Here is a 19,008-nt window from a genome sequence, read left to right as displayed (position 1 = left end):
ATACGCTACCCTTTAATGATATCAGCCATCCATTCATTGTCTGATGTAAAATTAATACCAAAGTATTCCTCTGCAATGGTAAGCCCCAGGCGGATATTTATAATAAAAAAATGATGATCAGCAATATTTGCGTGTCACATCGGTATAGCATTCGCCAACGTGATGTTATTTAGGAATACTTACAATCAATAATGTACAGCCAATACAATTATAGTAATAAATGCATCCAACTTAACAATAGGCCAATTCGTACCTTATCAGGATTCACCTTTGTAACCAATATTAATCATAACGCAGTGTGTACGTACGACGGTCGTCACTTGCAATGAGTAACGTAATGTTTACTCTTCTGACGCAAAATAATGGTTTATTCCATTATTAATGTATCATACAGGTGTCTTATAAATTAATTTTCCACTTATAAAATGAGAAAACAAATGGTTAAAAATTCAACCAAAAACCATGTTGGCTGGCAATTTGACTATTTTTTTGCTTCAGATTTTTCAGGTAAATACATTTTCTGTTTGGTCCAAGTTTTGGTCCAAAAAAAGGATTACTCAGTATTATGTGACATTAAAATGGCATATTCAACAACAAAATTAAAAAGAAATTTTTTTTTCAGGGGACAATACATCTTTAAGTAGCTAAATGTAGACATATGGGCCGCCGCAACGCGTCAGGGTAGCAATTTTCTCGTCAGAAACAATTTAGAGACGCGTTGTTGAACATACTCGTGGAGAATCAACGGGGAAGCTAAGTTTAACATATTTTGAATATTTATTCACGTTGAGAAAAATTAAATGATTGTGGTGGTGACGATGCTTTTTTAATTGCCTAACTGCATTGACTATGTTCTACTGAACTCCTGTGATTTCCTGTTTTAGGCCTACTATATATTTTCCCCTTAATTTAATACTCCAATTTTTTCACTGTGGACATAAAGGATGTGTCTAGTCTCTGCAAACTATGTAACAACAGTAAAGTTATGTACTTAATAGTGATCTGAATTATGAAAATACATTAGAAAGATTTATAAATAGTCTGGTAGATCCGATCACGGACAGTATAATAACCTTTTTTATCATGCATTATGAAATCAAACAAATTAGTCAAGAAAATAATTAAATGATTATTATTAATATTGATAATAAAAAAAACATGTAGTTAAACAATTTGTATTATCTATTTTTAACCAATTTTAAAAATGTAAGTTACCCGTTGATGATTCAATAGACCCATATCTTGAAAAATACGGATGTGTTTAGCATATATGGATATGGGGTTTTTTTTCCGTTCGTTTCGTGAAAAAAATATGTAGGCCTAGGTCCCCCTTTTATAGAACAGAATATCACCATATTTGGGCACACACACACCGTGTTATTTGTCAAAATAGTTTATTTATAATTTAAGTGTAGATTGAGTTTTAGGGCTATTTTAATCGATTTAGTTGTACATATTATATAGGCCTATGCCGAATCGTCCAAGGGGGCGGCCGAATCGTCCCGGACTCTACATTATAATATTGAATATTATGAATGGAAAATTACTTAAAATTGACGCTAAACCAAACATTTGCTACATTTAGAGTCACAATATTATGCTATTATATCAGAGTAGGCATACTTACAGTATTATATTATTTTGTTTATAGTATTCGAAGACTTGTAGGCCCTATTGTTTTGAGAACCTCTTTCATTTAATTTTACGATAGAGTAGTCGTAGTTTCATAGCTATCCCATAATCCCTTCTTCCAATCTCCCTAGTTACGAACTCAAGATGGCGATGAGTTTTCGGAAGGTATTGTAAACAAATTAAATTTACGGTATTTTGTAAGATAATAACTGCATGTTTGAAAAATAAAATGTAAATTGATTAAGCTAGTACTTATAGATAAATTGAATTATTACATATGGTAAGATACTGTTGAGAATGAACTTTGGCCTAGGGCCTAGGCTAGGCCTAGCTCACTCAGTAGGCCTACTATCTAGCTGCCTAGGCCTAGGCCCTAGCTAGGCCTATTTATACTATAAACTAAAGACTACTACTAGCTAGGAAGGACGAGCTTAAGGTCGGGCCGGGTAGGCCCAGCAGCTAGACAGAGCCTAGGCCTACTAAAAATCTGCCTAGGGCCTATTTGGTAGACCTATTAGTATATGGGATACAGCCTATATAGAATAGTTAGGTAGGCCTTGTTTAGTCATGTTAATTGTTATTCAATTGACATCATAGGGCCTACTAGCCTAGGAGGCCTATTCAATTTATTTTATTAATTAAGTTTTAAATTGTAGAACTAGAAGATTTTAAATTAATGTCAATGAAGTGACCAACAGAAGACCAAATCAACAACAACATGGCAACAAATGAAGTTGAGATGAAACCAAAAATTCCGGTAGTTGGCCATGTCATAACTGATGATGACTTGGGCATAAAGAAGGCAAGTTTGAATATTGATGTTCATTTGTGTTTACTAATGAAATTTATTTTTTTATCAATTGTTCAATTTAAAATGGTTTGACTATTTATTTATAATGATGGTATATATTGAATCATCAATCAGTGCTTCCTTGCAGAGTAAAAAAGGTTGCATCAATATCAGTAATATATAGGCCTATGTTAGCCGAGGCGAGGCTACATTAGGCTATGTTACTGTTAGTTTGTAATTTATGTAGTACAGGACCGCCTAACTTAATTCGGTAGATTTGTACTCAAAAGAAGATTTTAACTTGATTTGTAGAATAACAAAATAGAAGTTAAATTTAATTTTATAGCATGTGTTACTAAAAATTGTCATTGATAACTTAAGAATAAAAATCAAAGTTGTTTTTTTAGTTTAATTATTTTCAATTTATTAGGGTGTGAAGCTTCAGCCAATTAGTTTTTCAAATGTCATTAAACTTTTAACAGATCCACATTCAGTAAGTACAATTTATAACTTTAGTACATTTAATAAAGATTTGCATTTTCTTTGGATAAATGGACTGGGTTTAACTGATTCCATTTAAGATTAAATAACCAATGATTGTCTCATTCAAATTAGATAATTATCTGATTATATTGCAATCATTTTTAACCTTTGACCTAAAAGACAATTGTTGCATTGTTGGAGTTAAGCACTTGGGTTGGCATTTATCAATATTTGCTTATATTTTTGCTTAAGCTGAAATATTTAAGAAGTGCTTAAGCAAATAACTTAATCTTATTTATCAAACCGTCTTAGCAATGTCTTAGCAGAAAAATTGTCTTAGGTAAATTTTACTTTGCACATGCGCAAAATTAAACTCTAGAGGGCAGCAAATTATGTCTTAAGACGAAAAATTCTTGCTTACGCATGCGTATTAGCTTTTTTCTCTTAGCGATGGCGGCGCTATAACATTTTATCTCCGTATTTTCACTCCCAACAAGAGAGGGCGCATTCTGGCTACTATTGTTTTTATTACTTGAAATAGAGAAAGAGCACAACAGTCGGAAATACATACGAAAATCATTCGCTCTAAACTTAAATCAAATCAACATTTATTTATTTTTATCAATGACAGCGACCCTTGGCAAGCGATACAGTTTTCTAAAAGCTAGTCAATTGGGTCGTACCTATCCCGAAAATATTTGTTTTGCTCGTCCAATTTCTAGGCCATCTTTGTGAAGATCGATATCATTATTTTAGCGTCCGTAGTACAGCGTAAAACGCACTAGCGTAGCCTTTCCGAATGTTCAATGTTCCGGCCTAGCGCGCTCGCGTTGTCAAAAAAGAATGTTTCTGTTGCAGAAAAGAGATAAGACGAAATTTTTCATCTTAAGGCAGGGTGTTGTTCGTCTTAGATTTAAGACAAAATTAAGCAATTTTTTTTGCTTAGATATATTGATAAATCTGACTTAGGCAAAATCAAGGATTTAAGGCAAAGTTAAGACGATTTTTTTGCTAAGCAAGTTTGATAAATCCGGCCCTTGGTGTTAAGCTAATGATCTATCAATATGCATACCTGGTTTTTTATTAATTATCTGACTGTTTAACAGAATGAACCATTAATTGTTGTTATGGCTGCGAAAACATGGTCAAAGAGACACAAAATGATATCAGTTTTAGTTTTAAATGTACTTTTTTTTTTGTAGGCAACACTTCACAACCGGCATGTTCATGCTCTACAGAGACTTGTAAACCATTACCAGCATGGCTTTGTATCCTTTGTGTACTAATGACATTAAATGTAAAGAGAGTATGGAGAGACGATTCGATAGTGCTTAGCACTCTTGGCAATCCCCAGGGTGCTGCACCAGTGTCATGTATTATAAATGTTGTTGTTTGTGCCTGAAAATTCAATAAAATAAGCATAAATAAAGATGAAAATAGATAATACAGTATATAGTAATTCTTGAAAAGAATGTTTGTGCCATAAATACATCTGCACAGATAAATAATAAATGATATTCAGGAGGACAGTATAAAACATAATAGACCACCGTTGAATTTTCATAATCTTCCACTGATTTGGAGACTGCAGCCAAAACGCACTAAAAATATGGGCATAACAATATTAAATAAACTAAATTTAATTTACCTAATCAATGTAATGTGTTTTGTTGTAGCTATAGAGACTACTTGCTTATTTTTGAATGATTTTGATTTGATTAAACATTTTACTAAACATTACAAACTACATACTGTATCTCATTAACAAAAGCAAGATATAGGAAAAACAGACACAGAAATTAATATTAAAACATTAAAGTTTGAATATAATAATCATGTTTGCTTAACTAATGTGATACAGCTTTTAAAAGATTTGGTGCAAGTATTTAAGGTGCTGAATGTGATGGCTGATAGGGTTTCAGAGTACCCACTCTACCTAACGCCAATGATAAATATACTCAAGTTATGTAGGTAAGTATCTATTAGTTCCTTGCTGGTCACTCTTTTTATTTTTTTTACTTGACTGAGATAACAATTTATAGCTAATTTCTCTATAGCCATGTTTTCTTTAAAGATTTATTTTGCAATGCATATTCTACTAAAAGGTTTTTTTTTAAATATTCACATTCATTCATCAATGCAAATTACTTCCATTTATTGTCATTTGCATGTAAAATATACATAGAAATTATGTTATCCTATCTTCATAGCTCGTTTCTCTATAGCCACCATTTTTAAAGATTTATTTTGCAATGCATGCAATTTCTAACTAATATTCATATTCATTCATCAGTGAAAATTTATTATTCATTTGTTGTCATTTGCATATAAAATATACATAGAAATCATGTTTATGTTTATTTTCAACCCTATTTAATTAATGATGTTTCATATATCTTTTTAAGTTTGCCCTTCTTGAGACAAAAGTCCTCAGATGAGAGCATCTTCTCCCAAATATCTGTTGAATCACTATCACAAATTGGTAAGTAGAATTGAATAGTAGTTTTATGTTTTTTAATAAAGAGTATTAAATTTAGATATAAATAAAAGTATAAAAATATAAAAATAAGCAACTTAATTGAACAATGCTCTACCAACCGTTACAGTACACATTTTCTAAGCACCTACAAAATGTCAACTGTCAGATTATATTGAGAAAACAATAATTTATCTCAAAGTGTAATGCACACACTCCTGCTATGGCATGCCAAACTTGCCTTACAAACTTTTAACATACTGTAAAAATAATATTTTTGTCAGCTTACCTTGTACGAGTTCCAAATAAAGAAGTTCGCAAACAACTTGCAGACACCCTGCTTAACATATACACTACAGACCCACCAAATGTTGAATTCCAAGATCTCGTGCCAGTCACCAGGGCTTTCAATATCGAACAAGTCAATTTGAGCGATATTGCTGAGACACTTACTAAGGTAGGCATCTGTTTGGAAACTATACTAATACTTGAATCTTATTTTATTTAAATTTTGCACTTGCACTACTATTCGCACAAAATGGTGGTATCATTATTAATGAGATTCTGACAAGACATATTTATTTAAACTAAAATAAATGACAAACAATATGCTGCTTTTAGTCAAATGTGCAATGGAGCGGAGCAACATGCCAAACATGAATAAACACATCCAAACAGTGGACCCCCAAACGGTGGACCCAAACAATGGACCCAAACGGTGGACCCCCAAACGTTCTGCCAAATGCGTCTCTACGACGTATCTCATACTACAATAGCAAACATGTCTGAACATGTTTGAAATCATTTACCGAAGGCGCCTAAAACTTTATTTATTTTATTTTATTTTATTCAATCAAAACCAACAGCGATAAATACCGCCACTAACAGGTTTGAAACATAAAACAATACAACATCAAAAACGGTTAACAATAAAATACAGATAAAATATATATATATATATATATAAAACATAGATTGGCATGCCATAAACAATTTCAATTAAAACAGGTTATGCAGGCTGTTCAAGAAGTGAACACATCATCGTCCTCTTAAAATAACCAAGTCTATCATTAAAAATATCGATATGATTGCTATTTAGATTATTAAATGTATAAGGTAGTCTATGAAAAAGTCCCCTCTTAGTACAGTCGACACGGCTAAAAGGAATATGCAATAAATGTCTATTTCGTGTACGACTAGGAACATTTAAACTAAATAGTGAAATTAATGAACAGTCATATTTAGAATTTAAAATATTATATAAAAAAACCATATCAGATATCGTTCGACAATTGCTGACAGAATCAATGGAAAAGGCAAAATTAACACAGTTATAAGACAGGAATCGAACAAACTTCCGTTGAACAGTGTCGATTCGACGGGCCTGACATGGAGAAATTGAATTGAAAATTGCGGAACAATATTCAAGGTGAGGACGTATAATAGATTTGTATAAAGATAAAAGTGCCCTGCCGTCGTTCATAAACCTACAATTTCTCCATATTAAGCCCATCATTCTATTAGCTTTTGACAACACATGATTAATATGTGAACAAAAATTTAATTTACTATCAATAAAAATACCTAAATCTTTCCATACATAAACCATCTCAAGATCATGTCCACTCAGATTATAATTGAAGAGCACAGGCCTTTTTTTAAGTGTTATAGATAAATATTTGCATTTATTAGCATTAAGTTTTATCCCCCACTTCTCCGTCCATTCCACGAGACCATCCAGATCCTCCTGAAGTGAAAAAGCATCCTGTGGAGTGGTAATCACTTTAAACAATTTCAGATCGTCAGCAAATAAAAGAGACTCGGAATGATTAAATTTTAAAGGAAGATCGTTGATAAATAAATTAAACAAAAGCGGGCCCAGGATCGAGCCCTGCGGAACGCCCGATAACACAGGGAGCCAATCAGATGTCTCTCCCCCAATGACAACACGCTGTTGTCTATTAGTTAAATAGCTTTTAAACCAACTTAACAGTGAACCGGATAAACCAAATTTTGAAAGTTTAAAAATAAGCAAATCATGGGAAACGGAATCAAAAGCCTTAGAGAAATCAGTGTAAATCACATCGCACTGCTTCTTGCTGTTAATTGCATCGTATGATGTAGCAAGAAGCAGTGCGAGGTTGGTTTGACATGATCTCCCAGAGACAAAACCATGCTGCCTAGGACTTAAAGCATTAGCAACATGTGATGACAAACCATCATGCACAATGCACTCAAAAATCTTAGACATAGTAGGCAATAACGAAATAGGACGATAGTTACAGATTAGTTTTTTGGGACCACTCTTGTGAATTGGGACAAAAAAAAACTATAATAATTACTTGAAATTTTGAACCATTACTTTTTTATGCCAACACAAAAGTACTTATATCAATATACAGTAGTATTGAAGCCTGTTTGCATACTGTACTTACTGTAGTTGAATCTTTCATGCAAATTTCTGGCTTCTCTTTTAAGCTCCGTCTACACTATCAAACTAATTTGACAATTAAAGTGTGATGTGCCCAAATACGGTAGTGATGTCATCGTCATGTCCATATATAGGAATATCACATTTTTGTTTGTCATATAAAGTTTGATGGTGTAGACAGAGATTTATATGCACACATTTGTGCATACATATCTATTGTAGTAAAGTATAATAATTCTGAGATACTGTCTGACAAAATAAAGAATCTAATTGAACTTTACACTTTCCTAAAACATTGGTCTCTTAAGTTAATTACCTTTTTATGCCCACTAATACTGTTATACTAAAACTAGTTGTTAAATTTGTTAGAGTAAACTATACTTACTGCACAATGTTTGATTCAAGTTATTCTTTGTATTGACAATTGTTCTGTTTGAAAAAAAAGGAGTGGATACAGGTACTTCCATATAGCTTTAACCCCCTAGATACCACACCATATTTCCTTTTCATGTGAAAAAACATATTGCAATCAGGAAACCACATTGTTTCTAGAAAATGCATTTGTTCTACCGTTTGCCCTTGGCCTATCACACTGACCAGTTTTTTCACAACACATTTTAATGAATGTTTTAGTAGAGTTTATAATTCAGGACTATTTAATAGGGTGTGGTGGGAAGGACTCAGTGGTTTAGGTGGAGGGGTGCGTCAGATGAAATAAAATGTCATTTTATTTTTCATCTTTTAACCATAAACAAATAAACTATACAGAAATAAACAATATTTGATTTTAATATTTACACATATTATTGATATTGCAATAAATACTGAAGTTATACTTTTATTTTTAGTCTCTGCCATTATTTGAAGTTGACCTTGAGGTCAAGATTAGCTTTTTGGATGTTCTCCAACACCTGTCCTCTTTTTCACCTGTCAACTGTCAGAAGATGATAAGTGTGGATGGAATCAGCCGAATACTTGGTCGTTTAAACGACCAGGAACCAAGTGGAAAGTAAGTCCAATTCATAAAAGACCACCGGCGGCGAAAATTACAATAATGACATACCTTTCTAATACGGTCTTATAAATACACAACATACAGCAAAAATTATGATGAATTCTCAATATGTACAACATTACAGTTCATTAATCATTAACATATAAATAATAATAGTTTACAATAATTGTAAAGTTCAATCAAAAAACATTTGTAGCAAACATGTTGAGAGGTACAATAACATTCCTTACAGTAGTCTGAACTCTGATTCTAGAGTAGTACAGTATTATAGTAGCCTCTACTGTAGCTTATAAGGGATTTGGTAACAATGCTGTTTGCCTTAAATCATTCTGCTTTTGTAATTTAGAAGATTTAGACAATGTAATATTGTGCAATTTGTCAACTAAGCATCCAAAATATTAATTGACAACTAAGCATCCACAATATTAATTGTCAACTAAGCATCCAAAATATTAATTGTCAATTAAGCATCCAAAATAATAATTGTCAACTAAGCATCCAAAATAATAATTGTCAACTAAGCATCCAAAATATTAATTGTCAACTAAGCATCCAAAATAATAATTGTCAACTAAGCATCCAAAATATTAATTGTCAACTAAGCATCCAAAATATTAATTGTCAATTAAGTATCCAAAATATTAATTGTCAACTAAGCATCCAAAATATTAATTGTCAACTAAGCATCCAAAATATTAATTGACAACTAAGCATCCAAAATATTAATTGTCAACTAAGCATCCAAAATATTAATTGTCAACTAAGCATCCAAAATAATAATTGTCAACTTAGCATCCAAAATATTAATTGTCAACTTAGCATCCAAAATATTAATTGTTAACTAAGCATCCAAAATATTAATTGTTAACTAAGCATCCAAAATATTAATTGTCAACTAAGCATCCAAAATATTAATTGTCAACTAAGCATCCAAAATATTAATTGTCAACTAAGCATCCAAAATATTAATTGTCAACTAAGCATCCAAAATATTAATTGTTAATTAAGCATCCAAAATAATAATTGTCAACTAAGCATCCAAAATATTAATTGTCAATTAAGTATCCAAAATAATATTGTCAACTAAGCATCCAAAATATTAATTGTCAACTAAGCATCCAAAATATTCATATGTTTCGTTACAGGTTGTTATATAGAAGTATAGAGATTCTATTGAATCTCCTTGAGTATGGAAAAGGAGAGGAAGTCGCAAAACAGATTAATTCTTTCATCTGTATCTCGTAAGTTGTTCTCATAATATAAAAATAATTTTGCGGATAACTAATAATTAATTCTTATAATGCACAAAGCCTCTGTAAGCGCTTCACATTATTACGCTGGTCATTTTTGGATCAAACACGTATGAAAACAACTCCCATAATGTTGCAACTAGTAATTACTGTAGTGCCACATGCCCTCATTTCTTGTCTATATAATGCACAATAATTTAGGACATTCATATTTTGTTATTAACCAAAATAAATCTTAACCTGAGACTACTACTATCCACTCAAAAAGTAAATACTGTATTAAATTTATCACTTGTCCAAAAACAATCTATTGTACACAATATGAATACTATTAAATGATTTGAAAGCGTTTTGTTTATTTGTTTTTATTAGGGCGTTGAGAGATGCATTTTTAGCTCAGATGACACAAGGATACAGCCATTACGATCGGCAGTTAAGGTAAGATAGAAAGTAACAGTGTTAAATCCTTATGCCATTTCAAGGAAACTAAAGCTCTGTCTACACTATCAAACTAGTTTAACAAAAAAATTGTGATGTGCCCAAATATGGTAGTGATATGTCCATATATGGGCACATAACATTTTTTGACACATAAAGTTTGATAAAGGTCATGCCAATCCCTTGCCAATTGAAGAAATACTGCATAAAGTAATTACAGTATATACAGTACATTTTCAACCCATTTTCCTGTATGCTTGCCTGGTTGGTTATTTTATTATAAAATGTTTCAAATAGTAATAATATAATAATGATGTTTAAATACCATTCATTTCTCATGTTTATCATTGGCATTTTCATTCACTATTGTTTCCTGATGTTGTTATTTACTAGTCATTTAATGATGTTATTTTCTATATATTTAAAGATGTTATTTTACTACTACTTTTGTTTACTGTTGTTATTTACTAATGCTTACTATTTTTTTTTAGGAATGATTTATTGGTTTTAGTATCATTAGCTGAAAGTCATTGCCCGTATGCTCCATTCATTGTAAGATCATTTTTTTTATTTATAAACAATTTAGTTTAATATACATCATAGCTAAAGCCCATTCTACACTATCAAACTAGGCAAAAAAATGTAAAGTGCCCAAATATTTTAGTATACCCAAATATGGTAGTGATATGACATCGTCATGTCCATATATGGGCACAGACAGAGCTTTAGTTTAAGCCATGTTACATTATTACACAAATTGTTAGCACTAATGTATTTTCTGTCATCAATTACAACAAAACATTGACAATATGGGTATAGTTTTTCCGTTGAGTACCTATTTAACAGAGTATTTTGAGCGTTGCGACGGAAAAGTTTGCATTGTTTAACGTTTTCTATTCAAATGATTTTCTGTTGTGTACAATCCGTACCATAGAATACAAGTACTCCACATATCTTTTTGTTGACTATGAAAGTTCTTAATCGCATTAAACAATTATATGTTAGTGTACCTTTTTTGTACATAAAATTTTGTCTTTTTAAACTTTTTTTAGGAATCTGGGTTTGCCAAACAGCTGATTCTTTTTGCCACATTTCAAGAAGTGAGAAGTCACAACATGCTGGTGAAACATCTCAAACTTTCCACTGTAATTAATATGTTTTAAAAATATTAAAAACAATTAACTTGTCTAATTTATATATAAAATATTAGATCCATTCATGTTTCACTTAGAATAGATTATATATCACACAGTACACATGAGGTCAAATAGATTGGGGCGTAGGTGTCGGAGGTTGGTTAGAGGCTTGGGTGCATACTCAGTTCATAGCCATGAGACATTTAAACTGATGTCTGTATGTCTGTTAATCAATGTTTGTATTCTATTTTTAAATACATTAATTAAGGATGAGTTAAATGAATTTTGAATCTACCATTCTGATTTGATTTTAGAATCATGAGGACTTTGAACTTAAAAAACTACTAATGAGTGTAGTTGTTGTACTGAGCAAAGAGCCCGCTATGATTCCACTGTTGGTCGAAGGTCACTTCCTACTTGCGTTGTTGTCGTACATTCGCAATAACGAGGAAACATCGCAGCCACAGGAATGGTCACCCGCTCAGTTTGAGGAGTTGCAACTACACGCGATGACATCGCTTTGCACGATAGCGCCGCAATGTGTGCAGGATTATATGAGTTACCAAGGCAACACACGTTTGCTTCTTCTACTTGAGTGGTGTGTTGGAAAAGGTAATTGTTTATTTTCAAACAGTTACGAATGAATGACGTTCATAACTTTAAAATAAAATTAATGACAAAAAAGATCAACATTTCATTTCATGGAACCATGAGTAAAATTAACAAAATACAAAGGACAAAGATTACAGTGATTAAAGATTAACAAACCAGAGTTTTGCTGAAATCTTTGTTAATATAGTGTTTTTTTTTTCTTTTATTACAGATGATTATGGTGGTCATGGCAACTCCTATCACGCTACAGGTGGCCGCGGTAACAAGCGAGCTCAGATGCGTTATTGCATGCACCTCATGCGCAGTATGGTTTCATTAGCAGATGAAGCTTGTAATCAAGACTTAGTCGACCAAGGCGCCATCTCTCAACTTTTAGGTAAGACACTCGTTTTACAGAATGTTACATTGTTTTTGCAACCCTTCCCTGAGAATTGAAAGTACAATTCTGGTCATTTTGATATCTTATGAGTACAGATGCATGCAGTAGCAAAAATGTGTATATTAAAACACGCATGCATACAAACTCTCTAGTCATTGTAGAGTAGTAATATTAAGGACTCCGTGCTCTAGTATATGATTCTGTGTTTTGTTTCTACTAGATATATAAACACCCCCCTCTACAGTATAATATAACTTCAATGAAAGAATAATCACATACAGTAGGCCTACCCATGGTACAAGCCCAACCCTCCCTGATGAGGGCAGCTCAGATGTAATTAAAAACCTTTCTCTACTACTATTTCATTCATTTTGATAGGCCTAGTTACAGTATTATGTAGCATGTAATAGCAAAATGTGTATTTAACAAACATACAAACTCTCTATTTTAGTATGGTTTGTTCTTAACTAAATTTATAAACACCCCCTCTATAATTTAACTTTAAAGGAATATTCACACACCCAAGGATGTATTATTTTTTATTATGAATCAAGTAAGTTAATACGATTGTATATTGTATTAATTATACAGGTAGAAATATTTGGAGAATAATTAATGGAACTATATCTTTACAGAGGATTAAGTTACATAACTCTATGTAATAGATATGTAATATAAACCTCATAAATGAAAGATTTCATTTCCACACTGCTTTTTTATCTGATTAATTAAAGTCCTTTATTTTGACTGCCGTTAATTGGCATGATTTTTAGGACTGAAAATTACATGTTAAATTAATCATCTGTCAGGATGAATTTTTCAAATCAAATACTACTTTACAAAAGTTTCCCTCTCCATGTAAAATCTGAGTACTAACATCATGAACATTTTAATACTTGGTAAATTTCTATCTACTGTAATGTATGTAACAATTAATTAGTCAGATGTTTTTCCTTATTTGGTAACTGACATTGACACAGTGACAATTGTATCATGTACATTATAAAGGGGAAATTTTTTCAGTGGTGGATCAACCAAATGTTTACCCTCCAAAAAATAAAATGCAATATTCCTACAAGTTTCTTTCTTTTCCTCAGCCCCAGCCATGGTGGGGCTGTGATGTGACAGACTCTTATTACCTTCATTTAATTTGTCTAGTTGGGTAGTTAGTAGGTAGGTAGGTTTCCAGGAAGAGGATTTTAGGCTGCGAAATAAAAAGTTTGTGGAACACTGCTCTAGACCACCAAGCTTGCACTGATTACAAACGTTAATTCAACAACTCCAAGAAATCAACTATATTATATAAATATTTTTAATATTTTTTTTAATGAATTTGATTTCTTTTTAGATATCTTAAGTAGCGCCAGTAAATCAACATTTCCGGATGATGAAGTGGACGTTGAGATGCAGTGCGATATGTTGTTTATTCTTTCTGCTCTTTGTGAGGGCGAGCTTCATCGAAAGGTTAGTAAATAAAGCAATTGACTATTAAAGCAATACTATCTTTAAAAATGATTAATGTTTAAGATTTCTGGGAATTTTAAATATATATGATATAGATTTTCTTTGAGATTTTCAGTAAAAAATGATTAATTTAATCTCAGTGTGGGTGGATAAGGTCGAGCAGTTAACACTACTGGCACCCCAATCCTGTTTGTCTTGTATGCACATACACAACAAATTTTCATCAAAACGTAAAGCAATTTCAATTTTTTGTCCTCACTTTTTAACAGGAATTATTTGGAAGCAAAGGAGTAGAAGCTGTTGTACAATACCTGCAAGTAAATGCCAAGAAGGTCTGCAATGGCCTAGGTCACCATCGCCTTATGGTAGCATGCGTTGACTGCATCTGGTCCTGCGTCATTGGCAGCAGCATCAATGAAGATGTATACTTGGCTGGAGAGGGCGTCTTTCTTCTTTTGAATTTACTACAGGTAAGAGAAATAATATAAGTTATGAATATTACCATAGAGATATTATAGTGAACTATATTTTCTCTATGATACCTTATTTAAGAATTAGGTGAGTCTCGTATTTCTGAACATGAATGAGCTGTTTAGATATTTTGTAAGACACATTAAAACCTACTGTATAGGCCTACACTATCTACTTGTATTAAATATTCAATATAATATTTACCTATTGGTAAATTAGGATGTTTACCTTAAAAATATTTTGTATAGTTATTATTTTAATTTGTTTCAGTATTCCACTATTTAGGTTAAACATTTATTTCATATTATATTAAACTTTTTTTGGTTTTTTGTTCTGTCGCTTGAAATAAATATTTGGATAGATCGAAACTTGATTATGGGAAATATAAAACTATATAACTTCCAGTTTCCGTAGTTCCTTATATCATGCCTGTATAAAGTACAGCTACTGTAGGTCTCACATTAATATGCTTCGTTGGGTTTGTGGAAGGTGGGGTTTACAATGAAATTTTACCATTGTGACCATGAATGAAATTCAGGTTTGAGATTATGTCAGAAAGTTTTGGAAGAGTTTAAAGCTCTGTCTACACTATCAAACTAGTTTGACAAAAAGGTATGATGTGACCATATATGGTAGTGATATGATGTCTACACTATCAATATTAAAATATTCATTAAAAATAAGTTTATTTAAATTCTCAATATTGTAAATATGTAATTTCCAAACAGCCGATAACAAATATCTAAAGCTCTTTCTACATGATCAAACTTTATGTGACAACAAAATGTATAATATATGATATGATGTCATCATGTCCATATATGGGCACATCACGTTTTGTTTGTCACATAAAGTTTGATAGTGTAGACAGACCTTTATAGAAAAGTAGTATATTTGAACATTTTCTAATTGTATAACATGATGTTAAGCTCTATCTGCACTATAAAAAAAGTGTGATGATCCCAAATATGGTAGTGATGTGCCCAAATATATTAGTGATATGACATCGTCATGTCCATATATGGGAAAATCACATTTTTTTCACATAAAGTTTGATAGTGTAGACAGAGCTTTGAAACAACAAGAAAGCTGACGCCCCTTTTATCAAACACTTGATTTTACCACCTCTACTTAAAACATTTTTTTTAATGTGATGATCCTCGTTATCTACTTCAAATTAATTGAACATCTTGTGTTACAATTGATGAGTAGTAGCAGCAGCTGGTTAATTCTACTTAAATCAACTTTACATTTTGATCAATACTAAATTGTTTTAAAACTATTATTGATTTCGAACCCAAAAACCCAAAAAAATCATTAACACAAGCATTAGCAAACAAATTTGGTGAATTTTTTTCTAAAGTTTGCATAAAAAATATTTAATTAGCATTGACTCTTTTTTAAATAATGAATACAAATAAAAGATTCAACATATCCTTATTGACATAATCTGCTTTATTATATAACTGCTTTATTATATAACTGCTTCATTATATTAATGCTTCATTATATAAATGCTTTATTATATAACTGCTTTATTATATAACTGCTTTATTATATAAACTGCTTTATTATAAACTGCTTTATTATATAACCGCTTCATTATGTAACTGCTTTATTATATAACTGCTTTATTATATAACTGCTTTATTATATAACTGCTTTATTATATAACTGCTTTATTATATAACTGCTTTATTATATAACCGCTTCATTATGTAACTGCTTTATTATATAACTGCTTTATTATATAACTGCTTTATTATATAACTGCTTTATTATATAACTGCTTTATTATAAACTGCTTTATTAGATAACTGCTTTATTATATAACTGCTTTATTATATAACTGCTTTATTATATAACTGCTTTATTATATAACTGCTTTATTATGTAACTGCTTCATTATGTAACTGCTTTATTATATAACTGCTTTATTATATAACTGCTTTATTATATAACTGCTTTATTATATAACTGCTTTATTATAAACTGCTTTATTAGATAACTGCTTTATTATATAACTGCTTTATTATATAACTGCTTTATTATATAACTGCTTTATTATGTAACTGCTTTATTATGTAACTGCTTCATTATGTAACTGCTTTATTATATAACTGCTTTATTATATAACTGCTTTATTATATAACTGCTTTATTATATAACTGCTTTATTATAAACTGCTTTATTAGATAACTGCTTTATTATATAACTGCTTTATTATATAACTGCTTTATTATATAACTGCTTTATTATAAACTGCTTTATTATATAACTGCTTTATTATATAACTGCTTTATTATATAACTGCTTTATTATATAACTGCTTTATTATATAACTGCTTTATTATATAACTGCTTCATTATGTAACTGCTTTATTATATAACTGCTTTATTATATAACTGCTTTATTATATAACTGCTTTATTATATAACTGCTTTATTATAAACTGCTTTATTAGATAACTGCTTTATTATAAACTGCTTTATTATATAACTGCTTCATTATGTAACTGCTTTATTATATAACTGCTTTATTATATAACTGCTTTAGTATATAACTGCTTTATTATATAACTGCTTTATTATAAACTGCTTTATTATATAACTGCTTTATTATATAACTGCTTTATTATTTAACTGCTTTATTATAGAATTGTCCAGCTGATATGTACAACCTGATTTTAGGGTGTCTTGTTGACCTTTGCGAGAACCCTAAATCAGTCAGTCATATGATGGCATGGAGAGGTATAGAGAACAGAACAGCTTGTAATCTGCTTGTTGATGTGTGGAGAAAAGAGGAAGATGCCATTGGAGTAAAGAGGGATGCTAATGGATGCATTGCAGGTAATCTGTTATTAAAGATGACTAAATGTGTTAAAGGAATCGTTTAAGTTTATCACCACCTGGTGACGTTTAGATATTAACAACAATGGCTACCTGCAACCAGACAATACCTTCACATAATTTTTACCTAGGTCTAATGTAAGCAAGTATCTAAATGTTAGTACTGTCTCTGTTGGATAGAAAAGCAATTAGTACAGCAAAGGGTTTGTTAGGGTTCAATAGTGGTTATAGTGCCCTATCAGTTAAAATTTCTACTCTCCAACTGCATTGTGCTAATAATGATGTACAGTATTTCAACAAGGTCTATTTTATTTTTTTTTTTTTACTTTTTTGGAAGTTTAAGTGTACTAGGATTAACAAATCATGTTTGTTTGCTTGGTGTTTGTTCAGAGAAAACACACACAAGAGCTTATTGAACTTATGTATTCCAAGGCTATATCATTCAATAATAGAAGCTCAAAATACAACATAATCTGATTATGAAATCAGATTTGATTGTATTTTTTTAATATTTTACTGATAAGAATATTAAAATATTCATTAAAAATAAGTTTATTTAAATTCTCAATATTGTAAATATGTAATTTCCAAACAGTCGATAACAAATATCTAAAGCTCTTTCTACGTGATCAAACTTTATGTGACAACAAAATGTGATGTGCTCATATATAGACATGGATATGATGTCATATCACTACCATTTTGTGCACATCACACTTTTTTTGTCAAACTTGTTTTATAGAGCAGACAGAGCCTAGACATCTAACACTGTGGCCTGTTTTTTTTTCTGTTTTATAAAGCCCATCTGCAAATTCCAAATAATTTCAAACAATATTCTTGACATTTTTTCAAGAAATTAATAGTTAGTGATTCAATGTCAGTCTGTGTACACACACTTGGCACCTTCACCAAATGTTGGATACAGGTTTAAGCAGTACAGTAGGTTATTCAATGCAGGCCCATCACCTTTAACATTTAGAATTCATGGAATACAGTATAAGATTAGAGTATAATAACATTGAAGGTGTAATAGTATTTAAAATTAATATTATAATTCCATCTATCAAATAAAACAGTGTTGATATCAGAGAACCTTCTGTTGATATCAACTTTCAAGGCAATACTATTATTTTTACATGTTATTACTTTTTATATTATATTATGTTTCAATTTAGTAAAGACATTGTTCAGAGTTCAGTTGTTTGTAGGTTGTACTTAAATTAGATTTCACTAATTAATTCAGCCAATTAATTACAAATGTATGTATATAAATAATATTCAAATTCCGTTACTTTACAGGGAAAGCTTTAATGTACTAAGTTAGACTATAGCACTTTAGCACTGATACTGCAGTAACCAATTTCCTACTGTATCTCCAATAAGGCATTATTAATATTATATCCATCACTGCATTAATTCTCTGTTTTTCACTGGTCACATATGTATCACATGTGGCGCCTGCATCATATTAAGGTTTATGTTGGGCATTATCACATGTGATATATATATGACACTGTATCATGGTAGATTAGTGTAGTAGGTGTAAACACAAAGTATAGTAATTATGTTAAATGCTCATAA

General features: G+C 31.0%; 1 protein-coding gene across 2 annotated transcripts in view; it reads left to right on the top strand.

Moving 5' to 3' along the window:
• The first annotated feature begins 1,759 nt into the window (after positions 1–1,759).
• Positions 1,760–19,008, top strand: part of LOC140046417 (cilia- and flagella-associated protein 69-like) — a 29,943-nt gene continuing 12,694 nt past the window's right edge. For both annotated transcript variants that reach the window (XM_072091098.1, XM_072091174.1), the window contains exons 1-17: positions 1,760–1,797; positions 2,289–2,434; positions 2,853–2,915; positions 4,108–4,173; positions 4,767–4,876; positions 5,311–5,387; positions 5,666–5,838; positions 8,661–8,821; positions 9,973–10,068; positions 10,450–10,515; positions 11,007–11,067; positions 11,568–11,660; positions 11,966–12,263; positions 12,475–12,639; positions 13,991–14,106; positions 14,376–14,576; positions 17,235–17,427. In XM_072091098.1, the coding sequence (XP_071947199.1) occupies positions 2,351–2,434; positions 2,853–2,915; positions 4,108–4,173; positions 4,767–4,876; positions 5,311–5,387; positions 5,666–5,838; positions 8,661–8,821; positions 9,973–10,068; positions 10,450–10,515; positions 11,007–11,067; positions 11,568–11,660; positions 11,966–12,263; positions 12,475–12,639; positions 13,991–14,106; positions 14,376–14,576; positions 17,235–17,427 (2,023 nt within the window). In that variant the 5' untranslated portion in view covers positions 1,760–1,797; positions 2,289–2,350. The remainder of the gene's footprint in view (positions 1,798–2,288; positions 2,435–2,852; positions 2,916–4,107; positions 4,174–4,766; positions 4,877–5,310; positions 5,388–5,665; positions 5,839–8,660; positions 8,822–9,972; positions 10,069–10,449; positions 10,516–11,006; positions 11,068–11,567; positions 11,661–11,965; positions 12,264–12,474; positions 12,640–13,990; positions 14,107–14,375; positions 14,577–17,234; positions 17,428–19,008) is intronic.

Source organism: Antedon mediterranea, chromosome 1, assembly GCF_964355755.1.
Source record: "Antedon mediterranea chromosome 1, ecAntMedi1.1, whole genome shotgun sequence".
Lineage (NCBI taxonomy): Eukaryota > Metazoa > Echinodermata > Crinoidea > Comatulida > Antedonidae > Antedon > Antedon mediterranea.
The sequence above is the reverse complement of the archived record's forward strand: the minus strand, read 5'-3'. Positions and strand labels throughout refer to the sequence as shown.